General features: G+C 36.4%; 1 protein-coding gene across 2 annotated transcripts; it reads right to left on the minus strand.

The window, feature by feature from the left end:
* Positions 1 to 243: 243 nt before the first annotated feature.
* On the minus strand, positions 244 to 12255 carry FKBP7 (FKBP prolyl isomerase 7). 2 transcript variants are annotated; one of them, XM_064484937.1, is made up of 4 exons: positions 11963 to 12255; positions 10787 to 10938; positions 4581 to 4711; positions 244 to 569 (listed from the first exon to the last, which is right to left on the minus strand). In XM_064484937.1, exons 1-4 carry the CDS (start codon positions 12160 to 12162, stop codon positions 408 to 410), a joined length of 645 nt encoding a protein of 214 aa, XP_064341007.1. In that variant the 5' UTR covers positions 12163 to 12255; the 3' UTR covers positions 244 to 407. The 2 variants fall into 2 exon arrangements, with proteins under 2 accessions (XP_064341007.1, XP_010989680.1); XM_010991378.3 differs by having other exon boundaries at positions 4581 to 4714.
* Positions 12256 to 13513: the final 1258 nt, after the last annotated feature.

Here is a 13513-nt window from a genome sequence, read left to right on the forward strand (position 1 = left end):
ATTGAATATTTAAAAAATATGGGGTACTTTAACATGCAAAATATTAGAAATTGGATATTTACATATTTATACATGCCATAAAGGTTAGAGTTGGGAAGAGTTTGCAGGTTTTTGACATAGATGTCCTCCAATAACCTGAAGGGGAAAAATTGCCCACTGGGATGCAGAGGTAGATTTCATGGTGATACAATTTGTGTTAACAGAATAAAGCAATAGGAAACACAATCAAGCCTTACCTGAAAGTTAACTTTGCAAAACAGTCTCACATTTATTATTCCAAAATTACATGTATTGAGGGGATCAAAATATGTTCATGGGGAAAAATAGAAAATACAACTTGGAGAAAAGTGACTGCTTTATATATAAAGTACAGTAGGTAGCTAAGAAAATTTAGAAATAAAAATATGCTATAGTTCATCATGTTGATACACATTGTATTCCTTAGGAGAAATGAAGCCATCACCATCATGGTCGTTCTTCTTAAAAATATCTTCTAAAACTGCGTTCTGATATGACTTGTCACGTGGCTTCTCATCTTTTTCAAATTCCTTTTTCAGGTAGTGATTTATCTAGAGGGCCAAAATAATATTTCTTTAATAAAAAGGTATCACAATAAATTTTCAGCAACTTTGAAGAAATGTTTACATAAAGAAACTCGTATCTAAGACTACTTATAATAAGTGATATAAAATTTTTGAAAGCTATTTGAGGTTTTATTTTATCAACCTTTGAAGCAAGTTTCTGAAGAGAAACAGATCTTCAAATTAGCTTCCCCTGAGATTATAGGTGGTTAGTGGTACATACTCAGAGATTAACATCTGAATTAAATTTTGTTGAAACTAAATGCTTTCCAGTAATCTACACTGTCCACATTATCAAAGGAAATTCACTCTCAAGGATTCCCTTAGTGAATAAAATTCAAATTGGCATTTCTGTAATCTCTAAAATTAATATGCTGTGTAGTGAATAAAACCAAACCACAGATTTTGAAATAAAATTTAACTTTCCTAATTTTTCTATGCTTCTATAGCTCTCCCCCAATCTACAGACTATGATAATCTCTCTAATAATAATGTCAAATAAAGAACAGGTATTCTGAAGTATTCCCTTTTCTCTATGACATTTCTCTAAGCAAAGACACATAAGTACAGCCTAACGTGGTAGCCACTAGCCACGTATGACCATTAAGCACTTGAAATGTGGTAGATCAAATTGAGACAAGCTACTGTAAGGGTAAAATAAACCACAAATTTTGAAGACAATAAAAAAGCATCTCATTGATAATTTTTATATTGGTTTCATGTTGAAATGGCAATATTTTAGATATGCTGAGTTAAGCAAGATATATTAATTTCACTTGTTTTACTTTTTTTTTTTTTTTTTTGAGGCCTCAGCACTGGATTTTCTTGACTCCCTGGCAGAGAGGAGACATCTTTTGGGCAAGTGCTAGGGGGGCTGGGTGAGTTCGGGGCACCTGAGGGAGTGTTCCTCATCTGTGTGGTATGAGGCTCAGATTTGGAGCTGAGGGTTAGTGGATGCACTTGGAGGCTTAGCTTGGCATGGGGGGCCTTGGTCTGGGGAGGGGGAGACTCTGCCAGTGAGAAATGGGTGGTCCTTCATCCTTTGGGTCTGCAAGACCCCTGGTGGAGAGCTTTTTAAAGATGTGGCTACAAAAAATTTCTAATTATATATGTGACTCAATTATATTAATTGGAAATTATATATATTATATAAATAAATTATATATACTGTATATTTACATATAATAACTAAAGAAAGCAATGCATGATGATTTGAAGATAATGTTAAGCAAGGCTGGGTGTTTTAGAAGCAACAGTGTTTTTGAAGGCTGAAGTTGAACCCTGAGTGGTTTTTAGCAATACATTCCAAACTCAATCCATTGTTGAGTAAGCCTTATTTTAGAATGATCAATGAATCTTAATGAAGGATCTATCAACTGTTCTCAAATGGGACTTCAGTCCTATATGAGAAAGATGCATTTTTTTCTTCCAACTGAGCCTCCTATATAGGTGTAAAGAATTTTAAACAGCCTCAAGTATTCCTCAGTTTATATGTAAGTAAATATATATATATATATATTAAACCAATATTGCTGACTCTCAAAATGTACTTTCCTAGTACAATGTAGTGAAGAGGTACAAAAAGGCAGAAGGTAAGAACATGATCTTAATTTTGCTGGCAATGGGCTCCACACTGTTTCTATTTTGTAATAATGTAATAAAAATACTGTGTTTCATTTCTCCCCCATCTTATGTATACTGCAGAAATAACTGACTAAATCTTTCTGATGATGAAGGAAGGTAGTTTTAGTTCATGTTTCAAATCCAGACTTTGCTGTACACTTGGACAAGTAATTTAACCTCTCTGTACCTCAGTTTTGTCATCTGTAGAAGGAGGGAAATAGTATCTATGTTGTGGGATTGATTTGAGATTTAGAGTCATGTTTACAGGTGTCAATAAAAGACAGTTACTGTTATCATTCAACCATATGAAAATCAAAATCACTCTCACTTGTGATAATGCAGTTGATATGTGAGAAACATCTGGGCAAACCGTAGCTAAGCAGGCCACTATTTTGGCTTTTCTCTACTTTCACTCTCCAGAAAAGAACTGAAGGTCCCATAAGGTTTACTGAGGTGTATTCATAATGATGAACATGTCTCTTGGTGTGCAAGTGATACTGAACGGTCTGTGTGCACAGGCTGAGCTCTTGGGTACTACGTGAATTCATCTGTAGCTGCTGTTCACTCTAAAGAGGGTGATAAGGAGTCAACAGAAAAAACACATAGGGAACAGTTTGCCACCCCTTTAATTGCTGCTCTTCTTACAGAGCAGGGCGTGTTCCCACTCCCTTATTCCTCTTCCATCACTAACCAACCAAAGAGCTTCAGGGAAAAAGTCCTTACTAATATGGAGGAGGAAGTAGAATAAAGGTGGGTAAAGAATTGGAGAAGGAGAGGGAAAAAAACAGAGACAAGGGGCTCACTCCCATCATTTGAAATCAATGATCTGGTTGTGTCTTTTATTACTTAGGTGGTTTAGTTATGTGTATTAAACTGCCTCCAAAAAAGAGGGGAGACAGCTGGGCTACCTAATTTAAACAAAGAGTAGAGTCAGTGGGACTAAGTAAGGCACAAGACTTCACCGAAACAAGCATTAGCCCTGAAATGTCCATGATGGAAGTTCCCTGCAAGAGGCAGGGTAAACTCATGGTTAGAGCACAGTAGTGGAGCCAGATTGCTAGGGTTGCAATCCTGTTCTGACACTTAGAGCTGTGAGACCTTAAGCTAGTTACTTAACCTATCTGGGCATCATTTCCCCCATCTATAAGATGGAGAGGATGACAATAGGGTCCCACCTCATAAACTGTCATGGAGATTAAATGAGTTCACACACTATAGGTTTATAATTGTACCTGGTACTGAGAAAGTGTAACAAAAATTATTACTTCAAGATCTTTTTAAAAAAATAAGTGTTCATTATATGAGTTTCATGTGTACACCATATTTCAAATTCTGTATACACTACAGTGTGCTCATCATCAAAATTTAGTTTCTGTCTGTCACCATACAGTTGACCCTCCTTACCCATTCCACCTTCTCACCTCCCCTCTGCCCCTCTGGCAACAACTACTCTGTCCTCTGTATCTGTGTGTTTGTTTTTGTTTGATTTCATTCATTTGTTGTTTTTTTAAACATTCCACATAAGAGTGAAATCATACAGTGTCTGTCATTCCCTGTTGGACTCATTTCACTTAGCATAATACTCTCAAGGTCCATCCATGTTGTTGTGAATGGCAAGGTTTCATTTTTTTTTTAATGGCTGAGTCATATTCCATTGTATACCTGTGATACATGTTCTTTAGCAATTCATCTATTGATAGGTTGTTTCCATGTCTTGGCTATTATAAATAATGTTGTAATAACACAGGACTACAGATAGCTTTCCGAAATAGTGTTTTTGTATTCTTCAGGTAAGTATTCAGAACCAGAATAGCTGGATCATATGGTGGTTATATTCTTAATTATCTGAGGAGGAATCTCCATGGTGTTTTCCAGAGTTACTGCACCTTGAGATCTGTACTGAGCCCTCAATTCATATATAAGACCAACTGGGGTGCAGAAGCTAGGTGACTGAACTCCTGGCCCCGGTTTACCAACTTTCTGGGCCACAATTCAAAATTCTTGCTAGCTCTTTTAATAATCTCATGTAATCCTCACAATCCTATGAGGTGGCAATTATTTGCCCTATTACAAATTCCTACTGTGCTGCTTGAAAAAGATCTGCTCCTGTAGTCTGGAGGCTGGAAATGCCCTGTAGAGATTATTTTGGGATTTTAATGACCCTCTTGCAGGGAGAAGGGAAATTGAACAGGTTGACTTAGTTTCAGGTTTTATATTGAAAAGCACATTTTATTCTTGGAACTTAATTTTCTGTTACCAGCTCTATAAAAGGAAAGTAGCCCATATTAGGTAGAACTAAAAAAAACAGTTGTAACACAGATGTATTTAAATTGTGGGAAAAAATTAGATTGTACATATGAAATCTATTTGAATTACCTCGGTTTTAGAGAGTTGCCTGTCATTGTCCGTGTCTATCTGTTTAAATGTTTCAATGCTTCGTGGTCCTTTGGTCACAGCATAAAGTTCAATCTCAAAAATTAACGTTGCATCAGGTGGAATCTTGCCTTCTGCTAAAGGTATAAATTTTAAGAGTTTAACTTACATGAAGATAATGTTCAAATATTTATTCACTAATAGCCATTACAGCATTAAGATTATATTATTTCATACATATAAAAACTGCTTTCTAAATATTTTTTAGGAAAATTTTTTCCATATGTTTTCAAAGCAAGATAGTTCTAAGGACCTAGGGGACCATTATGTCCTCAATAAATTGAAATAAATATAAATCATGTAATTTTTATTAATATACCCAAACATTATAATGAGGAGAGAGCTAGTGCTGAGAAGAAATTCACAGAAAAAGTCAAAGATCAGTACCTTTTAGAAAATGATTTTGTTCAATTATTTGGAAGTATGAATAAGATATTTGTGTTAATATACTTGTCTTTCAAATTCTTAATAGACATTAAAAAGTAGTGCTATGACAGAATAAACCAGTAAGAATTTTATGAAGATATTTCTAACACAATAAAACCTTTTAAGTATTAAGTTGAATAGTTCTTGTTAATAAAGTTAACCTATTTACTGATGTCATAGATGATTTTAGCAGGCTATGGGCTATTTCAAATGACCAGTCATAAAAATGAGCTGCAGAAATGACTTGCTAAGAGGCATGGGTGGCTTGTGTCATCAGCACATTATAGTCACTCAAATATTTGTTGAATGAATGACCTCTGTCATTTATTTAAAAAAATGAATGTTTGTTCTTTGAAGGAAGTAGTAATTTAAAATGAAAAAGTGGAGATTTCTCACTGAAGAATCTATATATAATCCAAAGAAAAAAAGCCTGAAAGTTACAGCCAAAAGGAGAAGTGAATCAATCATCTCCAAAGCCAGGACATTAAAAAAAAAAAATCTATTCATGTATCACATGACTAATGTGACCATCCCAACAAATGTACCACATGTTACCTGACTTTAGAGTAAAAGAGCTAGATCATTAGAGCAATGATCATTTTTACAAAATCCATTCCTATTCTGTCCAGTTATGATCTGTTTATGACAGAAAAATAACTTCTGACAATAATTAATAACAAATTCAAACATAAATTCACATTTCTTAAGAAAAAATATTAGAAGTCAAAGTTTCCAAAAAATTCTACTGTAAACATAGAACATATTGCCAATTAAATTTTTCCTTGCAAAAAATTATAGTATAAAGAGGAAAATATGCATTTGCTATACAATTAATTGTATTTAGAGAAGCAGATCAAAGATGTAGGAGTTAATGTAAAGAATCTATACATACCACATGCACTGTTAATTAAAGCACTAACAACTCAGTCACATGCATTTCAAGACATGCAGGGGTGCTCTGTGACATGAGGCAAGGATACTGTGCAGAGGAAAGACTTCTTCTAGCATCACCTAAAATAAAGTTATAGCTAATGTTAGACCTTAATAACTATTTTATTTTTTAATTGAAGTAGTCAGTTACAATGTGTCAATTTCTCATGTACATCACAGTGTCCTAGTCTTGCATATACATACATATGTTTTCATATTCTTTTTTATTAAAGGTTATTACAAGATACTGAATATAGTTCCCTGTGCTATACAGAAGAAACTTGTTTTTTTAATCTATTTTTATATATAGTGGCTAACATTTGCAAATCTCAAACTCCCAAATTGATCCCTTCCCAGCCCCTCTCCCCCCAGTAACTATAAGATTGTTTACTATGTCTGCAAATCTATTTCTGCTTTGTAGATGAGTTCATAGTGTCCTTTTTTCTTCCTTTTTTTTTTTAGATTCTGCATATGAGTGATATCCTATGGTATTTTTCTTTCTCTTTCTGGCTTCACTTAGAATGAAAATTGCTAGGTCCATCCATGTTGCTGCAAATGGCGTTTTATTCTTTTTTATGGCTGAGTAGTAGTCCATTATGGAAATATACCGTAACGTCTCTATGCAGTCATCTGTCATTGGGCATTTGGGTTGTTTCCATATCTTGGCTATTTTATATAATGCTGCTATGAACATTGGGATGCATGTATCTCTTCAAATTAGAGTTCCCTCTGGATATATGCCCAGGAGTGGGATTGCTGGATCATATGGTAAGTCTTATTTTTAGTGTTTTGAGGAATCTCCATACTGTTTTCCGTAATGGCTGCACCAAACTACATGCCCACCAACAGTGTAGGAAGGTTCTCTTTTCTCCACACCCTCTCCAGCATTTATCTTTTGTGGACTTTTTAATGATGGCTGTTCTGACTTGTGTGAGGTCATATCTCATTGTAGGTTTGATTTGCATTTCTCTGATAATTAGTGATACTGAGCATTTTTTCATGTGCCTATTGGCTATTTGTATGTCTTCATTGGAGAATTGCTTGTTTAGGTCTTCTGCCCAGTTTTGGATTGGGTTGTTTGTTTTTTTTTTATTATTAAGTTGTATGAGATCTTTATATATTCTGGGAATTAAACCTTTGTCAGTTGCATCATTTGCAAATATTTTCTCCCATTCCTTAGGTTGTCATTTTGTTTTGCTTATGGTTTCCTTTGCTGTGCAAAAGCTTCTAAGTTTAATTAGATCCCATTTGTTAATTTTTGCTTTTATTTCTATTGCCTGGGTAGACTGCCCTAGGAGAACATTGCTAAGATTTATGTCAGAGAATGTTTTGCCTAAGTAACAATTTATTTTAAAAAGTTTATTCAGTCAAGATGTTGTTTGTTAAGCAGTTACTTATGGTCTACACAGCAGCTTTTAAAATAATCTAATCCAAGCTATCAAGTAAACTGTTATAAATAATGCAGGTAAACTAGCAGTTAACTACATTTCAAAGAGCACACTTTTGTTGGGTCTGAGTGTCCTTATATGTAAAACAAAGGTGTTGGTGGTGTTACTAGTGAGATTCACTATTTTTCTATATATTGAAGACACCTCAAATTGAATATGAACTAGCTTCTTTCAAGTTAAATTTCTACATTTTTGCAGCAAGGGTCTGGCTTATTAACAGCTTAGGCAGACTGGGTAGTTATACATACCTAAGTATAAATTAGTTTACAAAAAGGACAAGCTAAGTAGTTATTTGCCAGTGGGTCCTGGGACCCAGGAGGAGCATCTATTGATAAGGGATGTGGGTGCTCTAGGCAGAGAGGGGCATGGGTGCTGTGGTAGCAGGCAGAAGGTGAAGGTATCTACATGAGAAAGAGAAACTCTGAAAATGAGATTAAAGAGACTGAAAGGCATATATCATTTTGCCTAGAATTGGCCTCAACCTATGACAGCATTTTTAGGACAAGATTGCATTCAATTTAATTCATCTTCAATTCTCTCTCTCTCTTCCCTAGGTTCCTTTACAACTAAAAATAGGATACATAAATTATGATTCTGTGGGAGCTATTGTGACAGGACCAAATGATTGGCTAAAAGCACTGAAAATGAAGCTGTAGTTATCTGGAACTGTCTCTTTAGGAGTTTCAAATCTGTTTGGGTCTGACTTACACCTTTAACCAACCTGCAATCCAAACTGGGGCAGCGATTCCCTGCTTCTGCTGGAAAGAATAGGCTAGGGAATAATTTCTCCTAATGAGTAAACCAACAGCCTCAAAGAGGGCATGCCATTTCAATGAAGTATTGGAGATTAGAGATAATATATCATCATAGAAAATCTTTAATTACTTTAAATATATCCTAAATATTTAAAACAGGTGGAGTTAGCAAGGGATTTAAATAGAATAAGATAGAGATTCTTTATAATCTTCACACAGCAGTAGGAAGTAAGGACCCAACTGAGAATGCAAGATGGAAACTAGCCCTCTGCCAGACTGCCCATTTTCCCCCTTTGTAAAAATTTCTCTATTCTGCTCCACTTTTAATTTTAATGATTTTTGGAAAAATTAATGCATGTCTTTCCCTGTCTGACTTATTTCACTTATCATAATACCCCCAGGTCCATTCATGTTGTTGCAAATGACAAGATTTCATTCTTTTTTATGGTGCAGTAATATTCCATTGTATATATACCATACCTTCTCTATCAACTATTGACAGGCACTTAGGTTGCTTCCATGTCTTGGCAATTGCATTAATGCTGCAGTGAATATTGGGGTGCATATATCTTTATGAATTAGTGCTTTCATTTTCTTTGGATAAATAGGAGTAGAATTGCTGGATCATATGTTCTATTTTTAATTTTTTGAGAACATTTTAAGATTTTTTAAGTCAACTATACTTCAGTAAGAAATATTTAATACATGTACACATTAAAAATTTAAGCAGTACAATATATTACAGAGTGAAAAGAAATCTCCTCACCCTTGACCCTCAGGCCTCCTTCCCAGAAATACTTAATGTCACCAGATGGTTTCTCTTTCAGATATAGTCTATGTAGATACATGATGCATATGTGAAATTCCCCTCTTGCATGTAAGCTCATTGAGGATAGGGAGTTGTTTCTGCATTGTACACTGCTTTATGTGCAGTGCCTAGGACAGAGTCTGATACTGATGCTCAATAAATATTCATTGTAGGAATATATTCTGTCCCTCTTTATTTTAACATATTAATACATACGGCTCTACTTCATTCTTTTTACTGGCTGCACAGTAATCCACTGTATAGCTACAGCATAAGTTTTTAAACTAATTTCCTATTGAGGGATACTAAGATAGCATGCAGTCTTTTGCTACCCAAAAGAAGTCTGCAGTGAATGTTCTTTAAGATATACCTTTGTGCACATTCCTGGATTTGGAACTATGTGATCAGAGGATACGTGCATTTTAAATTTTGATAGAAATTACTAGAGAGGTTGAATGATGTACATTTTTGGCAATAACCTGTGTCACTGCTGCTTTTTCTATATCTTTGCCAACTTTTATGTCTTTGCTAATCTGATGGGTGAAAATGGTGTCTCATTTTTGTTTTAAGTTCTTTCTTCAACTATGAATAAAACTGAGTATTCTGGTAGGTCATTTGTATTTTTAGGTTAGTGAACCACTTGTTTATGAACTTGCCCATTTCTAGAACAGGTCATATGTGCTTATACATGCTGCAGGCACTTTCCTCATTTATCTGCTTTACCTAGGTTCTCAGATCTTACTCTAGGATTTAAAAAACAGGTAAGATCCCGAAAGAAGCAGTTCATTTCTTCAATATTTCAAGGCTTCTCCTGACTTTGGATAATAGTGACTAACAGCTTGTTTTATTCAGATGTTCTTTTTACAATGTTCCAATGGTGTCCTTTTACTCTAAAATCATATGTTCCAGGTTCCTGAGTTTTATAAATTTGACTTTGGTACTGCTTACCAAAATATTTGCTATAGACATTTATGTAGTAATAATACATACTAAAAACAAATTTAAAATGACTAAGTGGAGTTTTATAAAATATACACCATCATTATGAGTGTTGCCACTCTGTGGGATAAAAGACTCTGGCCAGAGATCTGTATTGCAACAATGTCTTAATTTCTTGTTGTGTAAGAAGAGGGGATTGGGCTGGACTGGACTAGATACAGCTAAAGTTTACTGGACTCTATAGCCTATCATTATTTCCTCTATGATTTTTAGTTCAGTTTTTTTTAGCAATTCAAAATTTGTAGTTGTGGGAAAATACAAGTAACATAAAATTGACCATTTTAAGTACACAGTTCAGAGGTGTTAAGTACATTCACATTGCAACCTATCTCCAGAACTCTTTCATCTTGCAGAACTGAAACTCTATACCCATTAAATAACAACTCCCTATTTGACCCTTCTCTTCCTGGCTCTATTAATTTGATTACTCTAGGTACCTCACAGAAGTGGAATCATGCAGTATTTGTGTTTTGTGTTTGGTTTATTTCATTTAGCATAATGTATGCCAGGTTCATCCATGCTGTAGCATGTATCAGAATTTCCTTCCTTTTCAAGGCTGAATACTATTTCATTGAATGTATATACATTTTGTTTATTCCTCCATCTGTCAATGAGCACTTGGGTTATTTTTAGTCTTTGGCTATTGTGAATAGTGCTGCCATGAATGTGGTTGTACAAATGTATCTTTGAGACTCTGCTTTCTGTTTTTTTGGACTATATACACAGATGTCTATGATTTATTTTTAAATATAACTTAGACATATACATATTAAAACACCTTACCATAGCCTTCCTTTCCATATGCCAACGAAGAGGGTATAATCACTTTTCGCTTCTCTCCAGGACACATATCCATCATTGCAATGTCGAGGCCTTTTATGACTTGTCCAAAACCAAGGACAAACCACTTGGGGTGGCCTTCATTTTGTGTCCGGCTATAATTAAAAACACTTAGGTAAGCTGATTTCAAGAAAAATAAAATCAAACTTTAAAATACAGCTGGCCATTAGTTATAATTTAAAATTGGAGTCCTTTCTAACCATCTCTTTTCCTATTTTAGGACTCATTCTGAAACCCCTGGTGGAGTGTTTGGGTCAAACTACCCTCATAATAGCCAGAGGTAGGATTTGCCCAAAGCTGGTCATTAGGAGTCATCTCATTTTCCTTTTTATTGTCATCTTTACAAAAACTACTCAACAGTTAAGTTTTTAATGGGTCTCCTGACCCTGACTTGCTGCATGGCTTGTCCAAATAACTTATTTAACCTCCCTTGGTTTGTTCTAAAAAACGATGGTGCAGGTTTAACCTCAAAAATCATTTGAACTGTAATTAAAATTTGTATCTTTTTTCTTATTAAATGTCTCTATTTTCTTCTAAATAGAAAGAACTAACTTTCCCCAATCCTATTTTTATAGGGTAATAGTGCAGATGAAGAAAAGACATTCTTGTAAGCAATAAACCACCAATTAAATCGGAGCAGGCAGTAGTGGGACGAAAGGGCAGATGGAAGGACACAGAGCCCAGAAGTCACCAGGTAATGTCATTGTTGTAGTGGCTTCTTGATACAGTTGGAAAGTGGCCCCCAGCCAGTAAATATCATGCTTATGAACACCAGATAATATCTCTTAAACTACTCGACAGGAAAAGTGTGAACATTCTTACAATCAGTTTCTTGACCTACTTCTACAGGTCTCAAGGATAATGGCGGTGGTCAGGGGTGAGTGTGGAGTAGTGTATCTGTGATAATTTCTTGGGCCAAATTTTTCAATAATTTAAAAACTAATATTCCGCTTAATAGGGAAATGCACCAAATCTGATTTCCCTTTCTAGGAATAAAAGGCTCAACTCTTACAAGAAAAACAAGAACCAACCAACCAACCAATTAGGCTTCTGGTTGGTGGCCGGAGGGTAGATTTATTGCATCAACTGGACCCAGGAGCTGTTCCCATCATTTCCTACCTGCAGTAGAATTTCGAGCCGTCTTTAGCCAAAAAGCCGTCGTAATGGGCATTTAGCAGGTCTCCCTTTTTGCTTGTCTTAGAACAGTTTTCTGGACGATGCAAAACTTCTATTTTCACTTCCTCCTCTCCCTTTTGCCCCTGAGCAGTAAAAATGCCCCACACGTAAAAGAAAACGATTAATCTAAATAAGAAATGCATGATTCCTGGAATTCGCCGCAGATGACCACCACGTACCCTCGTTCGTGTCGCTCGCGCCCCAGAAACCTAGTTCCGACGCGTGGCAGGCATTGTCCTACGTCACAAAGGGCGGGGGCGGGGCCTCGCTTCGCCCCGCCCGCCTCCCGGCCAGCGAATTTTTGCGTCTGCAGCTGGTCTTGTCCCCACGGTACCACGCGCTTTGGCTGGCTCTCCTCAGTCTAAGGCAGTGGTGCACACTTAACGCCGCATCTCCCCGCTAAGTCGGCGTATTTTACAGCTAGTTTCCCCAGGGTTCAAAAGGAACGCTAACGTTACCCAAAATAAAGCTGGCAGAAGACGAACTAAAAAGACGGGATGGCGTAGTCAGAGAATACGATTACCATTTCTGGGCGTGAAAGGCTTCTCATCAGACTCTTAGAGAACTGGCAAGCATCGGGGGAAGCGTTTTGCTTCTGGGTTATCCTTGAAGCGCCTTCTCGGGGTCAGAGTCATGCATTAGGAGGTCCAGGCTAAGCCACACACTAGTGAGCGGAGGTGCTGCTCCTCCCCGCCAGCGTTAGAGACTTTTCCCGAGAGCCCACTCCAGCCGTTCCACACCCGCTGCTGGTTTGCGTTTCCTCCCCTCACCACTTGGGGCCGCCCTTGGTTTGAGGGCTTGTAGGCGTGCGGGAAAAGCTCTTGACAGGGTTGTTTTTCTTACCAAGTCTGCGAGATCGGTAATTATAAACATTGAACAGATGGGAAAACGAGGTGATTTGAGTATGGGCATTCTGTTTCAATCTCACAGCTACTAGGCAGCAGGGATTTGACCAAGTCCGACACAAAGTCAGCTTTATAACCCCACCTCCTAACATTTTAGTATGAAAAACTTTCCAACACACAGGAACAAATGAACTTTACTACCCTATTACCGCGGTCTTACAGCCTCTACTTGGATTCTGTCATTAACATTTAACTGCACGTATTTAATTTATTACACATCCTTCTGTCCATCTCTTTAGCCATCAAATCACCTTATTTCCAAGTGAATACCCAAAGACTTTTACCTAAACCACTTAAGGCCTGGGTTAGGATTTGGAAGGGGAGGTATGTTAACTACCTCGGTGATGCTAAGAAAAGCTGCAGCATTGAGCCTGCTATATCTGCTTTGCTTTAAAGTTTGCAAAATTCCATGAATCGGAAAATTATTGTCAGTTATATAAGATGATGATCATTTCCAAACAGGATTTAAAAAAAAAATTATAAAGCCTAGGGGGAAGCCCCATTTTTTTGAAATGAAATAAACTCAAGTTTGCTTCCATGTTTTATATTCTAAATGAAGTTGTGTCTGTCTAATAAGCGGGGATGACAA

The sequence above is a fragment of the Camelus dromedarius genome, chromosome 4 (genome assembly GCF_036321535.1).
Source record: "Camelus dromedarius isolate mCamDro1 chromosome 4, mCamDro1.pat, whole genome shotgun sequence".
Taxonomy (NCBI): Eukaryota; Metazoa; Chordata; class Mammalia; order Artiodactyla; family Camelidae; genus Camelus; species Camelus dromedarius.